This window comes from Perognathus longimembris, chromosome 5, assembly GCF_023159225.1.
Source record: "Perognathus longimembris pacificus isolate PPM17 chromosome 5, ASM2315922v1, whole genome shotgun sequence".
In the NCBI taxonomy this organism is placed as follows: domain Eukaryota; kingdom Metazoa; phylum Chordata; class Mammalia; order Rodentia; family Heteromyidae; genus Perognathus; species Perognathus longimembris.
In genome coordinates, this window is record NC_063165.1 from 32,792,718 (window position 1) to 32,818,088 (window position 25,371).

General features: G+C 39.1%; 1 protein-coding gene across 2 annotated transcripts in view; it reads right to left on the reverse strand.

Annotated features, from left to right (window-relative positions):
* Positions 1-5,392: 5,392 nt before the first annotated feature.
* Positions 5,393-25,371, reverse strand: part of Zbtb11 (zinc finger and BTB domain containing 11) — a 30,352-nt gene continuing 10,373 nt past the window's right edge. For both annotated transcript variants that reach the window (XM_048346524.1, XM_048346525.1), the window contains 8 exons: positions 23,054-23,892; positions 22,643-22,819; positions 18,716-18,961; positions 17,424-17,568; positions 11,594-11,711; positions 9,794-9,952; positions 8,116-8,291; positions 5,393-7,642 (listed from right to left, as the gene is read on the reverse strand). In XM_048346524.1, the coding sequence (XP_048202481.1) occupies positions 7,125-7,642; positions 8,116-8,291; positions 9,794-9,952; positions 11,594-11,711; positions 17,424-17,568; positions 18,716-18,961; positions 22,643-22,819; positions 23,054-23,892 (2,378 nt within the window). In that variant the 3' untranslated portion in view covers positions 5,393-7,124. The remainder of the gene's footprint in view (positions 7,643-8,115; positions 8,292-9,793; positions 9,953-11,593; positions 11,712-17,423; positions 17,569-18,715; positions 18,962-22,642; positions 22,820-23,053; positions 23,893-25,371) is intronic.

A 25,371-nucleotide genomic window follows, 5' to 3' on the forward strand; every position in this document is an offset into this window, starting at 1 on the left:
CCAAAAACAAATAAGTTTGAGCACTGTATGAAGATGGAAAACAAGAACATGAACTATCTGTAACTTTGTCTAAGCCTTTAAATTACATTCAATCTAAATTGAACTCAGTACAGGGTTTATTAGCATAATTATCTGGTTTCAATATATTTATACTGACCAGTGGCCTCAAAAGCACATTTTATTTAGTGAAAATAGAAAATGCATCTGCAAACACATTTCATTGGATCTTACATCACATATACTCCGTTAGATTTGTGTACTGTAGGATTGTTTTGTATTTTTGTATTGTATATGGGATTTTTTTTTAAGGTGACAGTTAAACATCTTTAAATGCATAGTCACAAACAAAACAGCATAATGATTTCCTGAAAACTGCAGTGATGAATTTGGAGGCAGCTTCAGAATATGTGTCGGTGGTGATTACTCACTGGGCTTTTTTAGCCCAGTAATAACTCCAGAGAAGCAGCCTGTGTATATGCCCAACCCTCTCACATTTAAGTTTAGAATAAGCCCCAAGTCAAACAGTGGAAATGTATATAGCACTATTGGTTCTTCCATGATTTAATTATATCAAGATAAATAAATTTTACTTACTTTTGTGTAGGCAAACTATCCATTTTTGTCCATTTTACTGTTTGTTAAAATAACATCCCTCTCCTGCATATTCATTGCTTGACCCCAAATGAAATATTAACCTAAGGTCAAGATAAGGAGAGAGAAATGACTGAAATGAATGTCTTTACTAAAATACCAATAAATTTTGTCAAACTCAATAGTGTTCAGATTTTCTTTTCTACTGCATTATTGCTTCCTGGTTGGCTTTGGTTATTGCGTTTGAACTCAGGGCTTCACAGTTGGTAGGGAGACACTTGAGCCACATGCTCTTTTTGCTTTATTTTTTGACAGGGTGTTTTTGTCAGGGCTAGCCTCTGCCTACTAGAATGCCTACCATAGTGCAAGTACCAAGCTTGTTAGTTGAAGTTGTTTCGATAACTTTTTCTAGGCTAATTTCTAACCTTGATCCTTTTGATCTCTCCCTCCGTGTAACAGATTCCTGGGGTGAGCCACCATGCCTGGCCCCAATAGAGTAGTCTGCTTTTGTGTCTTTCAAGAGTGTTCTAAAATTATCTTATTATGGACTTACACATTTCTTGTTAACTATTCATGCCAAAGTATTTAATCTTCATTGCTATTGAATGGTATTTTTTTTGTTTGTCAGTTGTGGGTTTGGTCTCGGGCTGGGCACTGTCCCTTAGATCTTTTGCTCATGGCTATCGTACTACCACTTTGAGCCACAGTTGTCACTTCTGGTGGTCAGTTGGGAGATAAAGAGTCTCACAGACTTTCCTGCCTGGGCTGGCTTTGAGTTGTGTTCCTCAGATCTCAGCTAGGATTACAAGCCTAAGCCACCAGCATCTGGCTTTAATGTATTTTCTTTACAACTATGTGGTGGTTATTGTTTCTGCTTTTAATTTAAAACTAAGGTAGATACTACTATTCTCATTTTAAAGATGAAAAAAATTGAGGGATGGAGAATTTTTTCCTGTAGCAAATAGGGGAACATGAAGTCAGAATTTGAACCCAGGTCTTGAGGTTTTAGAGTAGTACAGTCCTATAAAAATGTGATTCATATATGCAATTTTATTTTATTTTGTTTTTATTTTTGCCAGTCCTTGGCTTTGGACTCAGGGCCTGAGCACTATCCCTGGCTTCTCTTTGCTCAAGGCTAGCACTCTGCCACTTGAGCCACAGCGCCACTTCTGGCCATTTTCTATATATGTGGTGCTGGGGAATCGAACCCAGGGCTTCATGTATACGAGTCAAGCACTCTTGCCACTAGGCCATATTCCCAGCCCTATATGCAATTTTAACTTTTCTAATAGCAATGTTCAAAAAGGAAAGATAACTTAGTATGACCAAAGTACCTGTAGTGAATTATTTCTGTAGAATATTCTAGTATACCAACATCCTTAAAAATATAGTTTTCTTTCTTACCAGCTTTTGGTCCTCTTAATTTGTTTTCTGTATTGCCTGTTAACTCTAGTACACAGCTAATAGTTGGTAGTACATGCCTATAATCTTTGCATTTAGGATGTGGAGGCAGGGAAGTCACAAGTCTGAAGCCAGCCTTGGCTATGTAGCTATACCTTTCGTCAAAACACTAAAGTATTAAATAGCAGTAGACATTAAATGTATCATCGTTCCAGAGGAAGTGTCTCCTCAGTTTTTATTATTAAAATGGCTTAAGACTGAGGAACATATTTTATCGTTTCCAAAAAACTAATTCCTATTACATTTTTATCAGGAATGTTGTTGAAGGCTGCTTTCTGTACTGCTTTAATGGGGAAGGAAAGGACATGAGATATCTAAGTAATAGAATATCAACTGCTGGGCTGGAATGTGCCTTAGTGGTAGAGTGCTTGCTTAGCATGCATGAAGCCCTGGGTTCAATTCCTCAGCACCACACAAACAAGAAGCTGACTGGCACAGTGCCTCAAGAGTTAGAATGCGGGTTGGGAATATGGCCTAGTGGCAAGAGTGCTTGCCTCCTATACATGAATATATACAAAATGGCCAGAAATGGCGCTATAGCTCAAGTGACAGAGTGCTAGCCTTGAGCAAAAAGAAGCCAGGGACGGTACTCAGGCCCTGAGTTTAAGGCTCAGGACTGGCAAAAAAAAAAAAAAAAAAGAGAATGCTAGCCTTAAGCAAAAAGAAGCCAGGGCCAGTGCTCAGGCCCTTAGTCCAAGCCCCAGGACTCTCCCATCCCTCCACCCCCCCAAAAAAAAAAAAACTGCAGGAAGAAATTACCCTAGGGCCAAGGGAATTGAATTAAAATATAGAAGCTGGGCACTCGTGGCACATGCCTGTAATCCTAGCTACACAGGAGGCTGAGATCTGAGGATTATGGTTTGAACTTAGCCTGGGCAGGAAATTCCTTGTGACTCCTGTTAACCACCAAAAAACTGGAAGTGGCACTGTGGCTCAAAGTGGTAGAGTGCTAGTCTAGAGTGAAAAAACTCAGGGACAGCATCCAGGTCTAGAGGTCAAGCCCCACAACCAACAGAAAAAATTAAGAAGATACAGACTCTTAGAGAAGAGTCCCCGGGGCTCTAATCCACTAAGCTGCCCATAAAGGCAATTTTTGAAATTCCTGCCTCAACCTTCACATGAACAATCCCTGGTGGGATTGGGAAGCCATTCTTGGTCAGCCGTGACTATGTGTTACTTCTTTCCATTTTCCCAGTATGTTTATTGCTCTACATTGATCCTGCAATACTTTGATAATTGGTGAAAATGGAGAATAGTTAATTAACTATGTTTAAGATAACTTTCTCAGTGTGGAACATAGAACTTTTGTCCATCTGTATGTATACCTTTTTTTTCCAAGAAGGGACAGAACGGTTGAACCTGGTCCTGCTAGGCCATTTTGTGTGTGTGCACACACCAGTCTGGGGCTTGAACTCAGAGTCTGGGTGCTGTCCCTGAGCATTTTGCTGAGGGGTAGCACTCTTTAACACTTGAGCCACAGTGCCACTTCTGGCTTTTTTAGTAGTTAAGTGTAGGTAGGCGTCTCACAGACTTTCCCTACCCATACTGATTTGGAACTATCCTCAGATCTCATTCTCTTGAGTACCTAGGATTATAGGTATGAGCCATTAGTACACTGCTCAACTCTGCCTTTTGCTGGTTGTCTTTTAGATAGGATGTGGGAGCCTACCCAAACCTTGATTTTCCTTCTTTAGAGTTCCCATCATTGTTGGGATCACAAGCGCATGCCACTTTATCCAGCTTTCCTCTCAGACCTGTCTGCCTTGGTTGGCCTGGAACTATGATCCATTCTCAGCTTCACACACTGCACTCAGCTTTATCAATTGAGATGGAGTCTCATGAAGAACAGCAATCTACCCATTCACATCTAAATAGGAAGAATATAGGCATGAGCCTTCAGCACCTGATTTAAGTATACAACCACTTCTACCCTAGATGTTTGCATTTTCTCCCAATACTACTATGCAGGAACACCCTTCAGTATATTCATAGAACCTTTAATTGGTAATTGTAAAAGTCAAGTGATTTTGCATGGTCTATAAACCAACAAACTGGAAAACAAAATGAAAATAGCATCAGGCACCAGTGGCTCATGCCTATCATCCTCAGTCTGGAGGCTGAGATGTGAGGATCATGGTTCCAAGTCACCTCGGGGAGGAAAGCCCATGAGACTCTTACCTCTAATTACACACACACACACACACACTCAGAGTGAAACAAGCTTACTAGTCTTTAGCACAAAAGCTCAGGGATAGCACCCAGGCTGAGTTCAAGCCCCAGGACTGCTCCCCTTACCCCCCAAGAAATACCATTCCCAATTATAAAAATGCGTAAAACAATATACTGGTGTTCTGCTTTTGGTTTCTTTTTTTGGTGGGGGGGAGGGGGACAGATGCAGTCCATAGTATTCACTATGCACTATGTGGAAAACCAACTATGCAATTTATGAGCAAGGATGAAAAGGGAAAATGGGGAAAGTGAAGGAAGGGGTGACATTGTCCAAAAAGAAATGTACTCATTACCTGAAGGAAGGGGCGACATTGTCCAATAAGAAATGTACTCATTACCTGACTTATGAAATGGTAACTGCTCTGTACAACAGCTGAATACTAACAATTATATTTTTAAATTAAATTCATCACTTAAAAAGTACTATGTAAAACAACAAAAATTAACCCTAAATTTAGCAGTTTCAGCCACCTTAAGAAATTCTAGGGGGGCTGGGGATATAGCCTAGTGGCAAGAGTGCCTGCCTCGGATACACGAGGCCCTAGGTTCGATTCCCCAGCACCACATATACAGAAAACGGCCAGAAGCGGCGCTGTGGCTCAAGTGGCAGAGTGCTAGCCTTGAGCGGGAAGAAGCCAGGGACAGTGCTTAGGCCCTGAGTCCAGGCCCAGGACTGGCCAAAAAAAAAAAAAGAAATTCTAGGGGCTGGGAATGTAGCTTAGTGGTAGAGTGCTTGCCTAGTGCTTGCTTGCATAAAGCCTTGGGTTCAATTCCTTAGCCCCACATAAACAAAAGGCCAGACATGGCACTGTAGCTCAAGAGGTAGAGTGTTAGCCTTGAGCAAAAAGAAGCCAGGGACAGTGCTGAGTCCAAACGCCAGGACTGGCAAAAAAAAAAAAAAAAAGGAATTCTCTATAAACACTGCCTTTTGATTTAAATGTATGGTTTGATTTAAATCCATAACCCCAGCACTCAGAAGGCTGAGGTAGGAGGAGGATGACAAGAGTGCAATGAGACTGGGTTACAGTAGCAAACTTTGTCTACAGCGGGGGAAAAAAAACATGCTAGGGGACTACTGCTAGAATATATCGGGGTTTTTTTAGGTTGGCACTGAACCTACTTTCTAGACACAAATTCTACCACGTAAATCATGCCACCAGTATTGTATGCTTTGGTTTCTGATAGTAAACACATGAAGTAAGACTGATTCATGAAGTGAAAACAGTAATGAGGCTCAACTTCAAAGCTTATGCTTTAAACAAGATTGAACATCTTTTATTTACATATTTCTGACATACATTAATGGGCTTTTACAATTAACTAAATGTAGTAACTGGTAAAATGGACATAAAATACAATTTCAAATTGTATAATGAAAAACTTTTTCACTAACATAGTAAACAATCAGCCATTACAACAGGCTGTATGTAGATTTATTTAGAATTGGAAGTCAGCCACACAGCCATTGAAACAATGAAAAATTTGCAAATGCAAATATTACATATGCAATTATAATGCATGCAGCATGGCTATCACATTTATACATAAAGCCATTTTTAAAGTAAATGGGAATAAGCATCTTTATAATATATGTACAACAAGGCACATTTTTTTTGTGCTTTAGGAATGAATTACATATAATCTGTATATATCTTAATTTTATACCTTAAGATAGCTTCTAATACCTAAAAGCTTAGTTTTAACAATTATAGCTTGAATGGTATTTTCTTAGAGAGAAATGTGAGATTTCTCCATGGTTATCTTAAAAATCGGAAAATTGACTAGCTCAAAGAGGAAGACCTTAAAAAAATCAAACACATGAATCAATATAACTTAGTTTCAGGTACAATTTCAAGATTTTTTTTTTTTTGGTAGACGCATAATCAAGTAGTATTCTATAATGCGGGCTGTATTGAAGACTTCAATATTCTGAAATTTTTTGACAATTATATGGTATCCACAGGATATCCATATTGCTATCCTATTTTTCACCTGCAGTTACAACACAAACATGATAGAAAAGATGAAAACATAACCAAACATAACTGTGCATTCATTTAATTTGTTCATTCTCTTCAGCAAAGAGATTTTTTTTTAATTAACAGTCCTATGTTAAAGGAGAAATTTTCCATCAACAGTGTTTAATAAACAGTACATGTTTCCCATGGCCAATTATATGCCTGGAGGCAAAAGCACAGTAAGGCTCTAACAGGAATTTTATGCACTTGAATGGCATTTTAAAAATCAGGTATTTAGTTTAGGGGTTTCCCACAAAGATAAATATATTATTTGAACTTGATTACAACACATAACTACTTAAGTGCTTTAAAACAGAAAAAGGAATCCCTGACTCAAAAAGGATTAAATAAATAGTAAGTTGTGAATCACAGACCTACAAAAAAAAAATAAACCTATGCATCCTATGAAATGATTTATATTAAAATTTTCTTTTTAATTACAAGTAGCAACTGAAATCACAGAACTTCTGTATTTTGAGAATAAAACAAAAAAGCTAACTTGTATAGCCTTTTAAACTCAGAATATATAATAAAATAATGTCAAAATACAAATAAAACTGTACAACATTAAATTTAGTAAGCCATTTATAAACATTAATTCATAAAAAACATACCATGATAAACCACTATCAGCAGACAGAATTTTGTTCTCCATTTCTTTACAGTAAGTGGACTCTGTACAGAACTTACTGGCCAAAGGAAATGGTACCAACAGCCTAAGGCATAAACACAGAACCTCTCAAGTGGACAGTCACATGGAACTGTAAACAAACGTTCTGTGAGTTCAGTGTACAAGATCTATCTTCTTTTTTGCTATCTCAATATTCATTCTGCTTCTGAAATATGTGCCACTTCTACTTCAACTGTTTGAATAGCTTCTGCAACTTCCGATAGTTTCTGTCCTTGCTGCTGTGCCAGAACATAATTAACCACTTGCATAATACTTTGGTCAGAAAGCGTAGATACTGATGGACACTCCTCAGTAGCTGCAACAGCTTCAATAACTTCCATAGTTTCTCCTGTCACCACCACTGTCTCAAGCTCTTGAGGACCACTGCTTTCTTGTTCCTGCATGTCTGCAGTTAAGATGCTAACAGCATGCTCCACTTGAGTTCCTTGGTTATGAAACTGAAGAGTGTCTTTTTCCAGCATAATTTTGCAAGGCACATAGTCTCTGTGGAATTTAGTCATATGTTTCCGAAGCGTCCGGGCATCTATGTAGGCTTCACTGCACACGGGACACACATAGGGCCGTTCTCCTGTGTGTGTTCGGACATGACGTTTTAGAGACCGAGCATCAGCCCAAGCTACTCCACATGTTAAACACTCAAAAGGCTTAACTCCTGTCAAAAAAGAGAAGGGGTATGGGGAGGAAAGATGGGAGAAAAATGATGAACTGCAAGTGTACAAGTGCCCATGCCTATCCACCTTGACTATGGTCATCTTTTTAGTCAGCACCTAATGGTTTTCCTTATACAATATCATTCTAGTGATGTTATAAAATTTATATGAAATCAAAACGACCACTATCCTATTTGCATGAAAGCTTCTTTCTCCAGCCTACTTTAATTATATTTCAAATAAAAAATAAAATAGCATTTACAAACTTTAGTTTCTGGGTATAACCTCATTTATCCATACCTAGGATAATGAAAGTGAGCTTTCCAATAATTATGTCCTCAGATTCAGTATCACCTCTATTATTTGCATAAGTCTTCTAAGGCATTAAAGGTAAGAAAAGGGGCAAGAGGGATAATAAAAGAAGCGCTGCTGGATTAGCAATCATTCTACTCAGTTATCTGTAATACTAAGTTACCTTCATGGTTGTTCATATGTCTCCTGTACTCTCTCAGCTGAGTAAATTTTCTCCCACATTGTTCACACACCCGTTCCAAGTTTTGCTTTGCTCTTCCTTTCTTCCCATGGGTGGCTTTCTTTACATGCCTTCTAAACAAAGCTTTTTCATAAAATTCTTTGCCACATATATTGCACCTAAAATAGGGGAAGGAACCTCAATTATGTTATCCAGCAGTCATTAAGAATTCATTGACAATTCACAATAGCCAAAATATGGAAACAACCCAGATGCCCCTCCACAGACGAATGGATCCAAAAAATATGGTACTTATACACAATGGAATACTACATAGCGATTAGGAATGGTGAAATACTGTTATTCACAGGGAAATGGTCAGAACTCAAACAAATAATGTTGAGTGAGACAAGCCTAGAACACAGAAAACAAAGGGGCATGATCTCCCTGATATATGACTGTTAACAAAGGGAGACGGAGAGACAGTAGAGACCAAGTCTGTGAATACTGTATATGTTCTTGATACATTGTATATTGCATATATGTCAACTTGACCTAGACAAGGGATAGAAAAACAGGTCGTAAGATATCACAAGAAATGTACACACTGCCCTACTATGTAACTGCACCCTCTTTGCACAACACCTTGTAAAAAAATTTATGTCCAATTAATAAAAAAAAAGAAACACAAAATAAAAATTTACCTAGACTTAGCCCAGCTTTATATAAATGTATAAATGGTCATACTGAGGCTAGGGTAAGTCATTAGAGCCAAAGTTCACCAGGTGAAGATTCTACTGATGTGTGAAAAGGTATGGAGTTTAGACCTCAAACAGTGGTCATGAATAAAGAAAGTACCTGACAGTAGTTGTGGATCTAGTGAGACACACTCAACTGACAGAATGAAAATCTAGCCTGCTCACCTGTGAGCCACAAGACTTCCCCCCAGCCCCTAATGGCTACAAAGAGACAGGAAGATCCCCTATCGAATTTTGAGTACATCTACTAAATAAAGGGCAAATTTCACAACTATTTAGTTTGAAGCACATGATTCTATTCCACTGGCATATTTTAAAATACAGACAAGATTTTGATAATTAGATAGTGATCACCTAGGAAAAAGTCCCTATTACTAACAAATAGCAAACATTTTTAAGGGTGAAGGGTACGATATGTCTACCACACCCTCAAACACGATCAGGTAAATATAATTATGTGTGTAGTGTGTGGTGAGAGGGAAGAGAGAGGAGGGCAAGAAGAATGAAGAGAAGGAAAAAGAGGGCAGGAAATGGATTGTAAAGTAGGTGGAACAAAATGTAAAGAGTAAGAGAATACAGGTAAAAGGTAAATGGCAGTTCCTTATAGTTCTTTGTAACTTTCAATTGTGAAATTAAACGAAACAAAACAAAACAAAAAAAAAAGGGCTGGGGATATAGCCTAGTGGCAAGAGTGCCTGCCTCGGATACACGAGGCCCTAGGTTCGATTCCCCAGCACCACATATACAGAAAACGGCCAGAAGCGGCACTGTGGCTCAAGTGGCAGAGTGCTAGCCTTGAGCGGGAAGAAGCCAGGGGCAGTGCTCAGGCCCTGAGTCCAAGGCCCAGGACTGGCCAAAAAAAAAAAAAAAGAATTCATTGACATACATACATTTCTCAAGTTTGAATCCTCATATTTACTCACCTATAAGGCTCAGTGACAGAATGAGATTTCACGTGGGAATACCAATCTTTCTTCCAACTATAGCACTTATCACAAAATTGGCACTGGAATGGCTTCACACCAAGATGCTTATTCATGTGTTGGCGAAGATCTCTAGCTTCAAAGAAACTTTTTTCACATCTGTAATAAAGTTTAATTATCTAATTGGATTGTCTTTAAAACAGTATTATAAGAACTCAGTATACTAATTTCTAGAACTCTGTAAGATAACCCCAAGGTTAAAGCAAAAGTATTCCCCAACTGGGCCGGCAATGTGGCTTACTGGTAGAGTGCTTGCCTAGCATGCATGAAACCTTGGGCTCAATTCCTCAGTACCACATAAACATAAAAAGCCAGAAGTGGCACCATGGCTCAACAGGTAAGTGCAAGCCTTCTCAGCAAAAGCTGCTCAGGGACAGTGCCTAGGCCCTGAGCTCAAGTCCTAGGACTGGCAAAAACAAGAAAGAATTCCCCAATTTTCCAGTCTCGTAACATTTAAGTTCTTTAACCTCTACAGCACCATGTAGAGTGCCCAAAAATTATTAGAGAAAGGCCCTGTCCATCACTTCAACCTGGTTTTGCTCTCCTATGCACACCCTTCCCCACCTTCCTACTCTGTCCCATGCTGGAGGTGAGCAGCTCCTTGACCACAGACCACAAGGGTAAGGCACAGCCTTCCCTTGGCCATAGTGATTGACTCAGGGATATAAAAATGACTTAACTTGATATAATTAGAATGAACCTAAGGACTTTTACAGCAACTAAGGTACTAGATCCTGGCTGAAACCTGGTGCTCTACCACTTAAGCCACAGATTTTTGCTAATTAGAGTCTCATAAACTTTTCTGCCTGGGCTGGCTTTGAGCCAGGATCCTCAGAACTCAGCATCCTGAGTACGATTACAGGAGGTGTGAGCCACCAGCACTGTACTGACAGAAAATGATCTTTTATGATAATCAATGATCTTTTAGGAGGTTATGAGATTAAATTACTGCCATTACCATATCTATATACTAGAAAAAAGTTTACATTAAATGACAGACTTCTAAGCATATTTCAGAAACCTCAACCAATTTGGGTTGAGATTTTTTACTTATGATAAAAAAAATGTAACTGAGCGCTGGTGGCTCATAACTGTAATCCTAGCTACTGGGGAGCTGAGATCTGACGATTACTGTACAAAGCCAGCTCTGGCAGGAAAGTGTGTGAGACTCTTATCTCCAGTTAACTACCAGAAAACTGGAAGTAACACTGTGACTCAAAGTGGTAGAGTGCTGGGCTGGGGATGTGGCCTAGTGGCAAGAGAGCTTGCCTCGTATACATGAGGCCCTGGGTTCGATTCCCCAGCACCACATATACAGAAAACGGCCAGAAGTGGCGCTGTGGCTCAAGTGGCAGAGAGCTAGCCTTGAGCAAGAAGAAGCCAGGGACAGTGTTCAGGCCCTGAGTCCAAGGCCCAGGACTGGCCAAAAAAAAAAGTGGTAGAGTGCTATCCCTGAACAAAAGAGCTCAGGGAGGGCTGGGAATGTGGCTTAGTGGTAGAGGGCTTTGTGTGCCTAGCACGCATGAAACCCTGGGTTCGATTCCTCAGTACCACATAAATAGAAAAAGCCAGACGTGGCACTGTGGCTCAAGTGGTAGAGTGCTAGCCTTGAGCAAAAGAAGCTCAGGGACAGTGTCGAGGCCCAGAGTGCAAGCCCCAGGATAGTCCAAAAATAAATAAATAAGATAAGATAAAATAATCAAGTTAAATGAATGCATGTTTCCCACATTACATACTTACTGAGTGCAATGATAGCCTCGAACCTCGGGTTTTGGTTGATGTTTCTTTAAATGCTTGCTGAGTCCAGAACCCCTGTGAAAAGACTTTCCACAAACTGAGCAGAAGTACTTGGACTCTCCTGGAAAGAAAGAAAAGGAAGAAAAGAAAGAAAGAAAGAAAGAAAGAAAGAAAGAAAGAAAGAAAAAAGAAAGAAAGAAAGAAAGAAAGAAAGAAAGAAAGAAAGAAAGAAAGAAAGAAAGAAAGAAAGAAAGAAAGAAAGAAAGAAAGAAAGAAAGAAAGAAAGAAAGAAAGAAAGAAAGAAAGAAAGAAAGAAAGAAAGAAAGAAAGAAAGAAAGAAAGAAAGAAAGAAAGGAAGGAAGGAAGAAAGAAAGAAAGAGAGAGAAAGAGAGAAAGAGAGAAAGAGAGAAAGAGAGAAAAAATATGTCACCAACCTAGCAATCATCTCCAATGAACTGCTTATATCATGATTTCAATAGTTTCTTTATCATGGACCATGGTGATGTAAACATTGGCAAGAAACTTCTAAAAATAACACAAGTCAAAATCCTTCCTTCCTTCCCAAACAACAGCAGTCTTGCACTGCACAATGAAAGGGATACTATGTTAGCTTTTCATTGCTGTAACAAACACCTGGGGAGCTGGGTTGCAGCAGTGAGGTTTCCATTGTGCAGGCAGTGGTAGAAGGATGGGATGATGGAGGCTCTGGGTAGGGAAAAGGCAGAGGGCGCAGTAACAGATGAGGAGTGGAGGAGAGCGGGCAGCTCCTCTAAAGTATAGGAATTACATCCTCAAGTCCGAGCCATGGGATCTTGCCCAGGACTCCATGCACCTACTACCTGTCCAGAGCTCATGCCTACCATCCTTCATTCCTCTCAGTGCATGAAGGAAACACCAGGGCTTGTGGCAGCATGGCTCCCTGAAAAGGCTATACACAAAAACTGGTACTGGCAGTGAGGGTCACTGTTGCAACTACTTAACAGAGGTGGTTTAGAATCTTCTGGAACTGGCTTCTGTGATGAATTTGGGAAACTAAATTTAGAGATCCAGGCTAGAGGAGAAGCGCTAGAATACACTAAGTACAGTTAAATTGGCAATTCTGGTGTGAGTACAGAAAAACAATGTGGACTGGAATGTAGACAACATAGACCATACTTTTATGCTTTGGATGAGAATGAGGGCTTTTCGGGATCAGAAAAGAGGCTATAAGTGCCACATTCGGGCAAAAGATTTGTCTACATTTTGTGTGCATCCTGAGACTAGGTGACTGAGTGTAAAAGTAGCAAACTAGTTCATTTGGTAGAAAAATACAATTTCAAAGCAGCCCAGTATTCAGACAATGAATTTTGTTGTGTCCTTTTCTTTGTTCTGCAGCTTGAACTGTGGGCCTTGGTGCTGTCTGAACTTTTGTGCACAAGGATAGCACTCTTAAACTTGAGCTACAGCTCCATTTCTGCTTTTTTTGGTGCTTAATTAGAAATGAAAAGCCCATAGACTTTCCTGCCTGAGATGGCTTTTGAACCTCAGCTTCCTGAGTAGCTGGGATTACGGGGGTGAGCCACCAGTGCCCAGCTTTGCTGTTTTCTTTCGGCCCAAATTCACAGAGAACTGAATGCAGAGGCAAAGCACAACGTTTGGAGAAAAAAGGAGTACATAAAATTGGGACTAAAGAAAAATAAAATCTCATGTTAAAGAATGGCTCCAATAAAAAGAAGCCACATGTTTTACAAGAGGTGAATAAGATATCTTGAGAGCAGCTAAGGAACTGGCTGGCCCTAATCCATCACAGTTGAAGAGTAAAAAGGTTTTAACTCATTTCAAACATTTTGCCTTGAGGAGAGAATGCCTCTGAAAAGCCCTGCTTGTACTGGAGCAGATAGGGAATTATTTTGTTGTGTTTAGTCATCTATGTAAAGATTCTACGGCAGCCACAGTTCAAGAGGGCCTTGCCACTTGCTTCAGTTGACAGCAGACTTCTTATTGACCATACAACCTTGGTTTTTTAAAAGCATTCGATTGTAACAGTTATGGGGCATTCATTAGAGGTTTCCATGGATTCCCAAGGAAAGCCTGGGAGGCCAGGCAAAGAGGATCGAGGTCACAGTCCTCGTGGGGAATCCTTAGGAAGACAATGTGTAAAGCTGCCATTAAGCCAGAAGATTCAATATAGATCCAGGATATTGGAGATGCCAAGAACACAGAAAACTTGCCAATGAAACCACAAGCTATAAGCAGAGCCAGCTTAAGGTTGCAAACAACAAGGCTTCAGAGAAGAGCTGCCTAAGCATTTGAGAGCTCACATCTCACCATGTGCCCCAACTGTCAAATACAGAACCCCACAGAGCTAGAGGATTTAATGTCTCCCCTGCTGTAGCTCAGTATCTTTGGTCTCCTTTCTATTTTCCTCTTCCTACAAAGGGCATGTATACTCTTGCGCCATTGTATTTTGTACATATTTTAACTTCTTTGCTGTTCATGTAGTTGCTGACAGCTACGAGTTTGCCTTGAGCCTCTGAAGAAACTTTAGACTTAATCTTCTGAGCAATTATCAGAGAATCTTAAGGCAGATTGAAACGCACTTTGTACAATGAGACGAACGTATATCTTTCTGGGTAGGAGTAGAATGTAATGGTTTGAATATGAAATGTTCCTCATAGGCCCATGAGGATCTTTAGGCACTTACATTTCCAGCTAATAGGCTTGGGAATGTGGTTGGATTCTTAGGGATCTGATCTAATAATAAACAGATTATTCCCTTGATAGACTAATAATATGGTAGCATTCTTGGGGGTAATGTAAAATAAGTGGGACCTACTTGGAGGAAGCAGGTCCTGGGGACATGCCCTAGAAAGGTGTATCTTGACCTCTCTGCCCCTTCCCACTCGGTCTGCTTCCTAGTTTCCAGAAGGTGAGCAATATCCCACCACCCCAGTTATCTTGTCTCACCTTAACTCCAAAGCAAAACATAAACTTTTCCTCCTTTTTGTCTTTGTCACTGATAAAAAGTTAACCAACAAAAATTCCTTGTGAGAAATGCATTCTTAAACAATTCATCATGGTACAAACATCACAGTGTGTCTGACCTATGACATACTCTTTTTTTTTTTTTTTTTGCCAGTCCTGGGCCTTGGACTCAGGGCCTGAGCACTGTCCCTGGCTTCTTTATGCTCAAGGCTAGCACTCTGCCACTTGAGCCGCAGCGCCACTTCTGGCCATTTTCTGTATATGTGGTGCTGGGGAATCGAACCGAGGGCTTCATGTATACGAGGCAAGTGCTCTTGCCACTAGGCCATATCCCCAGCCCTGACAGACTCTTTTTTATTTTTCCCCCAGTCCTGGGGCTTGAACTCAGGGACTGAGCACTGTCCCTGGCTTCATTTTGCTCAAGGCTAGCACTCTACCACTTGAGCCACAGCGCCACTTCTGGATTTTTCTATATATGTGATACTGAGGAATCAAATCCAGGGCTTCATGTATATAAGGCAAGCACTCTACCACTAGGCATATTCTTAGACCCACTGGGTGACATACTCTTCTGAGACTACACTTGTATATGCACATTTAAGTCCACTATGGGCTGAAACATCACTATGCAAAACATGATTGTATTGGCAAAGGCCAGTTCCCTAAGAATATGATATGCTTACAAAATCTATGGATTAAATACAAATTCTGCAGTGAGTATCAAACATTCATTAGCCATTTCTACATTTTTGCTTTAACGGACATATGAAGGTATGTTTGGACTGAAGTTCCATTTAAATTGTAATCTATCTATCATGCTGACATTTATATCTGCCTACCATTTAACCTTTTTAAAGCATAACCATTTCATGAAATGATCATTGTTTTTATTGAAACAAAACTGCTTATTCTTATTTATTGCTATATAGAAAGTATAATATACAAATACATGAAAAACAAAATTTTAGGTGGAAAATGTATAAACTTGGCTTCTTTAAAGAAATGAAATTCAGCTGGGTGCCAAATTCAGCTGGGTGCTGGTGGCTCACACCTATAATCCTAGCTACTCAGGAGGCTGAGATCTGAGGGCTGTGGTTCAAAGCCAACTTCATGAGACTCATCTCCAATTAATCCCCAGAAAACCAGGAGTGGTGCTATGGCTTAAAGTGGTACAGCACTAGCCTTGAGTGAAAAAGTTCAGGGACAATTCCCAGCCCTGAGATCAAGCCCACAACTGACAAAAAAAAAACCCAAAAAGCAGGTTTATTATTTTTCTCTTTGGATACAGCCAAAGTATACAGCATAGGAAATTCAGAGCTGTTGGTATGCAACCAAGTTAACAGAGGTACAAACAAAGCCTTTGTAGATTTTAATGAGAACATCAGTAGTCACTTCTTCTTAACTGTGGATTCCTTCAGCACAAGATGATAGGGTGTTAAAAGGTAAAATATGACAGCTTTTAGGTAGAATTTCTTTTACCCTTGAAAAGATTATCTAAAATGAAGAAGCTTCAGAGGCAACTACAGACTGTGTACATTCACTTTTAGAAGAGACTTCAAGTATTTCAGTCAAAACATGTATTTTTTTTTTTTGCATTGGAGAAAATAATTATAAAAGTTAGATGAAGGGGTACATAGCCCTCTTCCATTATAATGTATCTATCCATCCTCTCTTTTAGTGGGGAAGAGGGTAGTACTAGGGTTTGAACTTAGAGCCTTGTGCTTGCTAGGCAGGTGCTCCACCCCTCAACTCATGTTTTTAGCTGTATTCTATAATCATATATTAAAAAAGATTCAGGGAACAAAAATTTGAAGACCCTAATGGTTTAACACTAATACATATTTTCCTTCCCTTTTATTTTGTAGTACTAGGGACTGAACCCAGGTCTTACTTGTACATGTTAAGCAAAGATTCTCTTTACTACTTGAGCTATACCCAACTCTTTATTTGCATTTTGTTTTTTAGATAGGTGCCTGGAATGCCCTTGAACTCTCGATTATCTTGCCTTCAACTTCTGAGTAGCTGCAAGGTTTGTTTGTTTTTGTTGGTCCTGGAGCTTGAACTTGGGGACTTGGGTGATGTCCCTGAGCTCTTGTGCTCAAGGCTAGTACGCTACCACTTTAAGGCACAGTCTCACTTCCAGTTTTCTGGTTGTTTCTTAACTGGAGATGTTTCATGGACTTTCCTGCCCAGGCTGACTTTGAACCATGATCCTCAGATCTCAGGCTCCTGAGTAGCTAGGATTACAGGTGTGAGCTACTGTGCTAAGCTGAGTAGCTGGGATTATTAGCATGCATCACCATGTTCAGCTCAGTACACATTTTCCACACTGACAGAAACAATGAACATTTCCATACAAATAAGTAGCTCTAAAACTATATTTAAGAATACTTTAATGCAGGGCTGGGAACATGGCCTAGTGGCAAGAGTGCTTGACTCTTATACATGAAGCCCTGGGTTCCATTCCCAAGCACCACATACATAGAAAATGGCCAGAAGTGGCGCTGTGGCTCAAGTGGCAGAGTGCTCACCTTAAGCAAAAAGAAGCTAGGTACAGTGCTCAGGCCCTGAGTCCAAGGCCCAGGACTGGCAAAAAAAAAAAAAAAAAATACTACTTTAATGCCTCATTATTTAAAAACAAAATAAAACAAAAAAACACTGCACATTATAGGACTACTTGGGAGAAGGGGAAATGGAAAAAGATACACAAAAGATGAATAATTTTTAAAATATATTGCAACTACATAAAGAAATAAACAAAAAATGAACATATACAACCATCAGCATAATTCCGACATAGCAGCATAATTGATATAATAGTAAATTTAAATATATAAAATAAATTATAGAAATATAACTTTCTTATTACCTGTGTGAATACTCATATGTTCCTGCAGACTCCGTTTGGTAACAAATGACTTAACACACAGTTCACACTGGAATTGCTTTTGTGACTCATGGAGACTCTGATGTAACTTCAGACCATGCTTATAGATGAAAGTTTTTCCACAGACCTAAAAAAGAATAGTAGTATTTAAGTCAGTATAATGAAAAGTAGTGTTTAAGTCAGTATTTCTGAATGAGAACCAAGAAAACTAATACATATGATTTAAATATATAAGTAGTGTACATATCTTATGTAATAATTTTAAAGCAAAATGACAGTGAAAGTTGAAACCATAAATATCTAGGATTGTAGCTAGCTGATCTCTCGTGACTCAGTATTTGACAAATATTGTTGTAATCTTTCTTAAGTCTACATAAAAGTTCAGACAGTAGAGAAATACCTGTTTTATCTTTGTGAGGTTGATATGTAGTATAACTTATATTCAAGAGACATCAAAGCTTAAGGGCTGGGAATATGGCTTAGTGGCAAGAGTACTTGCCTCATATACAGGAAGCCCTGGGTTCAATTCTCCAGCACCACATATATAGAAAACAGCCAGAAGTGGTGCTGTGGCTCAAGAGGTAGGGTGCTAGCCTTGAGCTAAAAGAAGCCAGGGACAGTAGTCAGGCCCCAGCCCAAGCCCCAGGACTGGCAAAAAAAAAAAAAAAGAACCATCTACTCAGGGGCTGGGAAGGTGGCTTAGTGGTAGAGTGCTGGCATAGCATTCATGAAGCCCTGGGTTCAATTCCTCAGTACCACATAAACAGAAAGCTAAAAGTGGTACTGTGGCTAAACTGGTAGAATGCTAGCCTTGAAAAAAGAAGTTCAGGAACAGTGCTCAGGCCTGAGTTCAAGCCCCATGACTGGCAAACAAAAAGGGGGAGGGAGTTGTTATCTATTACCTCCAACATACTAGAAAGGAAATTGTGTTAAATCAAAACAAAAAAAAGTTGCATTACGTGCTTATTTTCTACTTATTTTCTACAGGCTGCACATTTCTTCAATACTAGAACAGAAAAGCCCAACCAGTACTTGGCACTTAAATTTGTGAGTAAATGATTAGCACTTGGCTTCCAAAATAATTGAGATAGTAGGGGGAAAAAAGCAGCATAACAGTATGAATTAAAGAGTACAATAAAGAATCACTCCTTACTTAAAAAGGCAAAAAACTGAGAACATAAATTTCCCTGATATTTTATAAAAGTGAGAATGACTCCTAAATATACATCAACTAGTGCCTTCTCTAAGTAGCAAAATGAATGTTACAGCTTTACCTGGCATGCATGTGGCTTTACCCCTGTGTGCTTTAACATATGTATTCGAAGAGAATACAATTTCGGTAGCGTTCTTCCACATATGGAACATATAAATTCGCGTTTGGTCCTGCCCTTCTCAGATGATGCTCCCGATGCCTCATTAGATGTGGAATTGGAGGAGGATGAACTTGGAGCATCTTTTCTGGTATGTCGAATAAGATGTGCACGTAACGAGGCACTATACTGAAACTGTTTCTTACATAACTAAAAGAAAAAGTAAACAAGATTTTATCTAAATTTATTTCCATCACAAAATATTAAGTGAAACCTGATTCAAATTTCAACTTTGCAATTCTGATTACAATAATTATAATCAGGGACTGGGAATATGGCCTAGTGGTAAAGTGATTGCCTTGCATACATGAAGCCCTGGGTTTGACTCCTCAGTACCACATATATAGAAAAAGCCAGAAGTGGCGCTGTGGCTCAAGAGGTAGAGTGCTAGCCTTGAGCAAAAAGAATCATAGAGATAAGAGCCCAAGCCCAGAGTTCAAGTCCCAGGACCCATTTAAAAAAAAAAAAAAAGAGTAACAAAAAAACTGGTTTCCTGACCTATCATCTTCCTTTTCTACTAGAATTAACTTTCTTTTACACTGTTTTGATTTTTATTTTCTAGCAGTAAGTGCCACGAATGTAGTGCAGTGGAAGCTGATTCCCTCATTCATTCCTCTACTCCCTATACAGATGTAATGGTTCCTCTTACCCTATTTTAAAAACAAAGTTAACATATTAGAGCATTCAGATATAATACAAGAACAAGGTTAATGTTTATACCAATAGATTATAAATGTTACTAAAGCTGGGCCAGTTGGTACGCTATAATCTTTTCTTTGCTTTTTATTTCGCTTTACTTCCCTTTGTATTTACTAATTCATCACTAGCTTCTCTCAACTTCCTCCTGGAAGGAGTTTTAAAAACACACCATTGCCGGGTGCCAATGGCTCATGTCTGTAATCCTAGCTACTCAGGAGGCTGAGATCTAAGGAGAAAGGTTTGAAGCCAGCTCACAGGGGGGAAAAAGCCATTTTGATCCTAATTCCCTGTAAGGTTTTTGGTGTGGTTCTTTTGTGCCCATCTTGGGTCTTGAACTCTGGGTCTTGACACTGTCACTGAGCTTTTTGTGCTCAAGGCTAGAGCTCTACCACTTGAACCACAGGTAGACTTCCAGCTTTTTCTGCTGGTTAATTGGAAACAAGAGTCTAATGGACTTTTCCCTATGGCTCTGAACCTGTCTCCTGAGTAGCTAGGCATGAAACTGGCTGAAGCACAGCCAATTTTTTTTTCCTTCTTCTGAAAAGTTCTAAGATTTTTGTCTTTGGCTCTGATTCTGAAAGTCCACAATGTACTTTGATATAAGTTTAATTACTAGGATATATAATCAGTATATGTTTTTAACAAGAAAAAAATCTACTCTTAGATTCTGAAATTACATAAATGAATTCTGTTCTTCCAAGTTCTATTTGGAAATATTACTTTCAATCCTCTTTGATTTACCTTTTTATTCTATAGCTTCTGAGATATTTAGTCAACTACAATTCCTAACATTTTCAAGATTTTATATTATATGTAGCTATCTTTTATGATAGTCACATCATTATAAATCAATCATAAAGTAAAAATTTTCAAATGGGAAACTGTTACAAGTCAGGGATCATCTGTATTTTATTCTTTAAAAACTCTTCTGGAGTCTCAGAGATTCTGCTTTACTTCTCACTTTAAGTCATCATTACCTAGCTTCCGGACTCAGAGAGCCATGGTGAGCTTTCACCTAGTAAAAATGGTCGCTTTTATATGTGACAAGGGAGACTGAATGTGATAGTTTTTTTTTTCTTCTGATAAAAGTATTCTGATATATTCTGGTATTTTTCTGGTAATGATATTCTGATGCTTTCTAAACTCCTCTCTTTGAAACTTATGACCTGGAAATAAGCATAATGTAAAAGAAAAAAAGAACAAACAAGCCTCTTCTCAGTCTGGTGCTAGTGGCTCACACACATACTCCTACCTGCTCAAAAGGCTGAGATCTGAGGATCAATGTTCAAACCCAGCCCAAGAAAGAAAATTCATGAGACTCCTATCTCCAATTAGCCAGCAAAAGTCAGAAGTACAGCTGTGGCTAAGTGAGAGTACCAGCTTCTAGTAAAAAGCTCAGGCAAAGGTCGAGTTCAAGCCCCAGTATTGGCACAAAAATAAAAATGAGGAGGGAAAACCTGGGAGAGAACAAGGGAAGGGATGACACTATCCAAAAAGAAAAGTACTCTTTACCTGACTTATGTAACTGTAATCCCTTTGTATATCACTTTTACAATAACAATAAGAAAATTTAAAATAAATAAATAAGCTGGGTGCCAGTGGCTCGTGCCTGTAATCCTAGTTACTCAGGAGGCTGAGATCTGAGAATTGTGGTCCAAAGCCTGCTGTGGCATGAAAGTTCATGAGAATCTTATCTCCAATTAACCACCAGAAAACAGGAAGTGGCACTGTGGCTCAGAGTGGTAGAGCGCTAGCCTTAAGCAAAAGAGCTCAGGAACAGCACCCAGGCCCAGGCTTGGAATTCCAGCCCCATGACCGACAAACAAACAAAACAAAAATTGTTTCTCTTAAAGTGTCCTAGTCCCTCAGTAGTATACTTTTCCCCTGGAATCTATAGTACACTTGCCCAATACAAACCAGAATTGACCTGAGAATACCAAACTTTACAATGTTCTACTCACATAGATAAAAAGGCATGCTATTTGCACCTAGCATTCTCATGTTACCTTGTCTCTACATTACTTTTAACACTAAGTGATAGGCTTTTTCTGCCCAGTGTAGGGAATAATGACAAGTAAAAAGAAAAGCCTGTATATGTCCAGTATAAAATCATTTTTTTTCAACAGACAACTGGATGGATCTATGGGTACAGAACCTACAGATAGGGCTGGGAATATGGCCTAGTGGTAAAGTGCTGGCCTCATATACATGAAGCCCTGGGTTCCATTCCTCAGCACCACATATATAGAAAACAGCCAGATGTGGCGCTGTGGCTCAAGTGGTAGAGTGCCAGCCTTGAGCAAAAAGAAGACAGGGACAGTGCTCAGGACCTGAGTTCAAGCCCCAGGAGTGGCAAAAAACAAAACAAACAGAACCTACAGACATAGAGGATTGACTATGTCTGGTTATAAATATTATTTTTCCATTCCATTTATCTTTTAGATAAATTATATTTTGTGGGGTTTGATTTTTGAGACGAGTGTCAGGCTGGCTACAAAGTCAAGATCCTCCTGCCTCAGCATGTATCACCACATCTGATCTTTGTAGATTTTGTTTTTCTATATAGTATACCTTCACTGTACAAAATTACCCTTGATAAAGTTATAGTTTTACCTTTTCCAGAGGAAAAAAGGTCTCTGGCCAAGGAATAACAATTTAACTGCCATGACTTTCAAAGTTACTGGTATTACTACTAAATCTTGAACTGTGTAGCAGTTCATTCTTCAATACAATTGAATTGACTTGTAGCCTTCTCTACTAAAAATCTCAAAGTAAGTCCTGTTAAATTTGCTGAATCACTTACTATGTATTAGTGACCATGGTCTAGTTGCCAAGGTCTCTCTGTTACCTGTACCCTCTTATAAATTTATAATTTTAGAATGACTTTTTTTCTGTTGTTTTACTAGGATATAAAAGAAAGCACAGACCCAAGACTGGCAAAAAAAAAAAAAAAAAAAGAAAGCACAGGTAATTCACTGAAGATTTGGGTACAAGTAAATGACATTATAAAGCAGATGACTCAGCAATATCAGAGAGATAAAAATCGGAACCAGTGGGAGAAATAACAACCAACTAGCACACTGTGCATTAAATTTAGAGTTATCTTGAATTATTAGTTTTCCAGATACTTACGGGACATTTGTAATCTCTAGCTCTTTCATGTTTCAGTGTGTGCATTATAAAAGCATATCGTCTCTGAAAAACCATTCCACATTCCCCACATTTATGAGATGTTTCTTCAGTGTTCTCTTTGGTGTCCCTTTTTGGTTGTTTCATCATTTTCCCTCTTTGAACTAATTTCTGGGCCACCTAGTTAAGAAATAGTAAACACAATCTAAGTTTTAAGGTTATTTTGATTTTTTTATCTAATGAGTCTAAAATACTTCAAAGTTCTATTATCCTAGTGATGATATTGGTACTTCAAACATTAAATTGCTGGTCTGTAACTATCCCAAATAATTTTTACCATAGGCCAAAGTTCATCACTAGAATGCTTTCAATGTAAAGGTGAAACAAGAAATGACAAGCCTTTGTAAATCATACCTGTTGAACTGCTGACTTAGGAAGGGCTTTCCTCTTCTGGAGCTTTTTCTCCATACCCTTGTGTAGTCGGATATATCCCCCTTCATTAACAGACCGCTGCCGAAGCCTACTTCTGTAAGTATCATCCTCAGAGCCAAGGTCTTTGTTTGCTGTTGATGCAACTAGATTCTCATGATCTTTTAAAGGCTGGTCAAGGTTTTGCATATGGTTTGGAATGTCTTCAGCACAGTTATCTTCAGCTGATACATCATTTCCTATGTCACTGTCCTCATGAGAGCTACTGGTTATATTGTCTTTCGAAAGTATAGGATTAGAATTAGAAACTGTGTCATCTCTAATGTCTGACGTTTCTAACTCTGCCTGGTTTTTCGTTCCTAAAGCAACAGGTTCTATTTCAGGATGGGAGTCAGCTACACTTCCTACAGATGACATAGTTGCTTCAGCTTCTGAAGAAACCTGGGATTCGGGCTGTGGTCTTAGTTCTTCATTCTGCTCAGCTTCTGGCAATTCTCCATTTACTACTACTACAATTTCACAACCCCCATGTTCACTAGACACAGTGTTTGTGGTTCCCTCATTGCTAGCCTCTGGAGGTGCTGTACTTCCATTCTGTGATGGCAGGTCTTGGGTAGAGGCAACTGTTTGTACTTCACCCTTTTTATACACTGTTAGCTGCTTCTCTTCCATTAGTTTATGCACACTTTCACAAATTTCTAAAACTTCTGACATGAAAAGATGACGAGCTAAGATGGCCACATCAGCCATGCTACAGAAGTCAAAACTCAGTACAGAAGTATAGGCAAATTCTAGCAAAGGAAGGAAGCTTGCTTTACAAAAACCTGCATGAAACAAGAAAGGTAGGGGACAAAAAAGTTAGTCCATCACAAAACCACTGCATAGGAACAACTGATACAGAATTCTGACAAGATTAAAAAAAAAAAAAAAAGCAAGGCCTTGCTTGGCCATTTACTAATAAAACTTTTGTTTTCCATTACCTTTAGATTTTCGGTGTTCTGGTGGGAGGAGAAATGTAGATTCTAAATCCCTAACATATAGCTAATAAGCATTTCTAAAATAAAAAAGTAGCAATTATGACCATTAATTCTACAATTAATTATCTATGGATTTTGCTTTCTGTCCTGGCTGCTTACCAAATCTTGACTAACTCACTTTTATGAGCTGAATTTCTCAAGACCTAATACAGAAAATATCAGATTTACTACCTCAAGAGTTGTTGTAAGGCAGTCATTTTCAAACTGTACTCCTTAGAACCCCAGGTTTTCCTCAAATTCCCTTCAATAGCTGCTGGAGAATGGAAGATAAAAAATAAGGGAGGTTGGTGAGTAGGCAGGGGTCAGCCAACCTGTCCCCTATCCTCACTTCAGTAAGTATAGCTATATTACCTAGTAACAGTAGTCCATTTAATTGAACAAAGTATTCTAGAACTAAACAAGAAACAAGACTTAGGGCAGGAGTCAGTTCATGTTTTTTGCCAGTCCTGGGGCTTGCACTCAGGGCCTGAGCACTGTCCATGGCTTCTTTGTGCTCAAGGCTAGCACTCTACCATTTGAGCCACAGCACCACTTCTGGCTTTTTCTGTATATGTGGTGCTGAGGAATCAAACCTATGGCTTTATGTATACGAGGTAAGCACTCTACCACTAGGCCATATTCCCAGCACAGTTAACTTTTTCTGCAAAGAATGAGATGATAAATATTTCAGATCACGAAGTGCCTGTCACAACTACTCAGCTCTTACAATGAAGCTGGAAAACTGATGTACATAATGGATACTGACTGTACAAATTTCTTTATGAAAAGGGAGAGTAGGGAGAATTGGCCCTTAGGCTACAGTTTGCATATTCTGGATCCAAAGAATGAAATTACCACATCTATGAAGTGTTACATTCTAATTTTATGTAGAATATCAAAGCCAATTTATTTCTCTTCTATGTTCTCAGTGCTTCACTTTCAAAAGCCATTTCTAATTCCTAATATTCATGTGATTTTTAAAAATGAAGTGGAAAAAAAACCACTACATCAGTGCTGATTCTTATACTACCTTCACAAATACACAACCAAGAAATTATATAGGAAGCTGGATGCCGGTGGCTCACACCTGTAGTCCTACCTAATCAGGAGACTGAGATCTGAGGACCAGGGTTCAATGCCAGCCCAAGCAGGAGAGTCTGTGAAACTCTAATCAACCACCAAAAAACTGGAAATGACAGAACACTAGCCTTGAGCACAAAAGCTTAGGGACAGCACCAAGGCCCTGAGTTCAAGACCTGGGACCAGAACATGAGGCGGGGGGGAGGA